The sequence below is a fragment of the Benincasa hispida genome, chromosome 4 (assembly GCF_009727055.1).
Source record: "Benincasa hispida cultivar B227 chromosome 4, ASM972705v1, whole genome shotgun sequence".
Lineage (NCBI taxonomy): Eukaryota > Viridiplantae > Streptophyta > Magnoliopsida > Cucurbitales > Cucurbitaceae > Benincasa > Benincasa hispida.
Genome location: NC_052352.1, coordinates 52,213,048 through 52,214,361, shown reverse-complemented (window position 1 = coordinate 52,214,361; position 1,314 = coordinate 52,213,048). Strand labels below are relative to the sequence as shown.

The 1,314-nt window shown below is 47.0% G+C and overlaps 1 protein-coding gene across 1 annotated transcript; it reads left to right on the top strand.

Moving 5' to 3' along the window:
- The first annotated feature begins 238 nt into the window (after positions 1-238).
- LOC120076242 (nucleolar protein 58-like) lies at positions 239-745 on the top strand. Its single transcript, XM_039030006.1, has one exon. The coding sequence runs from the start codon at positions 239-241 to the stop codon at positions 743-745; it is 507 nt and encodes a 168-aa protein (XP_038885934.1).
- Positions 746-1,314: the final 569 nt, after the last annotated feature.

Genomic DNA, 1,314 nt, shown 5'->3' with positions numbered 1-1,314 from the left:
TTCCTAAGCCCTCGTCACCACACGGGTGGCGACATTCCTCGCTACCAGCCACCACCTCGCTGCCCAGCCCAAGACTGTTCAAAGAATCGCCCGAAAACCTAGACGAAAACCCATTGTAGCCAAACCACTCATCCGAGAGGAGCCGAGCATAGAGAGTGCCCCACTCCCAGTACCATCATCGGAAAGTGAGAAGAAAAGAAAAGATGACAAAGAAGTATTTGGGAGCATTCTGAGCAACATGGAGAAAGAGGGAGGGCTACCCGATGCTAGAGTTGTTAATCAGCCCTTGCCTTCGGAGGAGGAGATGGTAGAAGCTTCGCAGAGAAGTGCCCTGGTCGTTGCAGATCCTAAGGAAACTATTCAACCAGAATCCTATGAGGGACCCATTAGGGTTGTTTTGGAGAAGGTGGGAGTGAAGAAGCTGCTGGAAATGGCTGAAGGGAAGAAGAAAAGAAAAGGCAAGGAAAAGCGAGTAGACGGAGATGAAAAGGCCCAGGCAAAGAAGGATAAGAAAGAAAAGAAGTCGAGTGAGAAGAGAGGGCACAGGCGAGAAGAGAAGCGCCTGAAGAAGGAAGAAAAGAGAAAGAGGGCGAAAAGCCTGGATGTCGACGGAGAATCCACCACCGCAAGGGTGGAAAAGGGGGTGTCACCGCAAGAAAAAGAATCAGCGCAACCTCAAGTGTATCAATGCATATCAGGACGGTTGCGACTGATGACAGAGAAGATCTGGACATTACCCCTCTAATGTGGCGTCGTACGGAGAATGCGCAGAAGGGTCAACAAATGACCCACAATTTTTGCAACGCATAGCAGAGGAGAAGGAAAATAGGAAAAGAGAAGAAAAGGAGAAATAAGAAAAGATGTTACGAGCGTGCCAAATCATCGCATCAGGTGATCTGGCAAGAAAACTCCACGATGAGGAGGTGCACCATAACAATGCAATTTTGGCAAAAGAAGAAAGAAAAAAGCTCGAGGATAAGCAGCGCATATTGCTGGCCTCGGAGCAGTTTGAAAAAGAAATGATAAAAGAAGAAGAGGAAGAAAAGAAGAAGAAGGAAGAGAAGAAGAAACGACGCAAAGCAAATGTGCAGCGCATTAGAGAAAACAAAAGAAAAGAAGTTGTGGAGTGGAAAAGGGAAGAAGAAGATTAGCGCAAGGAACGGGAACGCAAACAAAGAAAAAAGTCCCACCTTGCATTGGCTCAAGAAAAGGGCAAAGCAAAAGTTGGAAGTAGTGAGCCTGCGTTGACAAAAAGGCGCCCATCAACGAAGAAGGAAAATGATGACATGATGATGGAGATGGGTTTATTTCCCG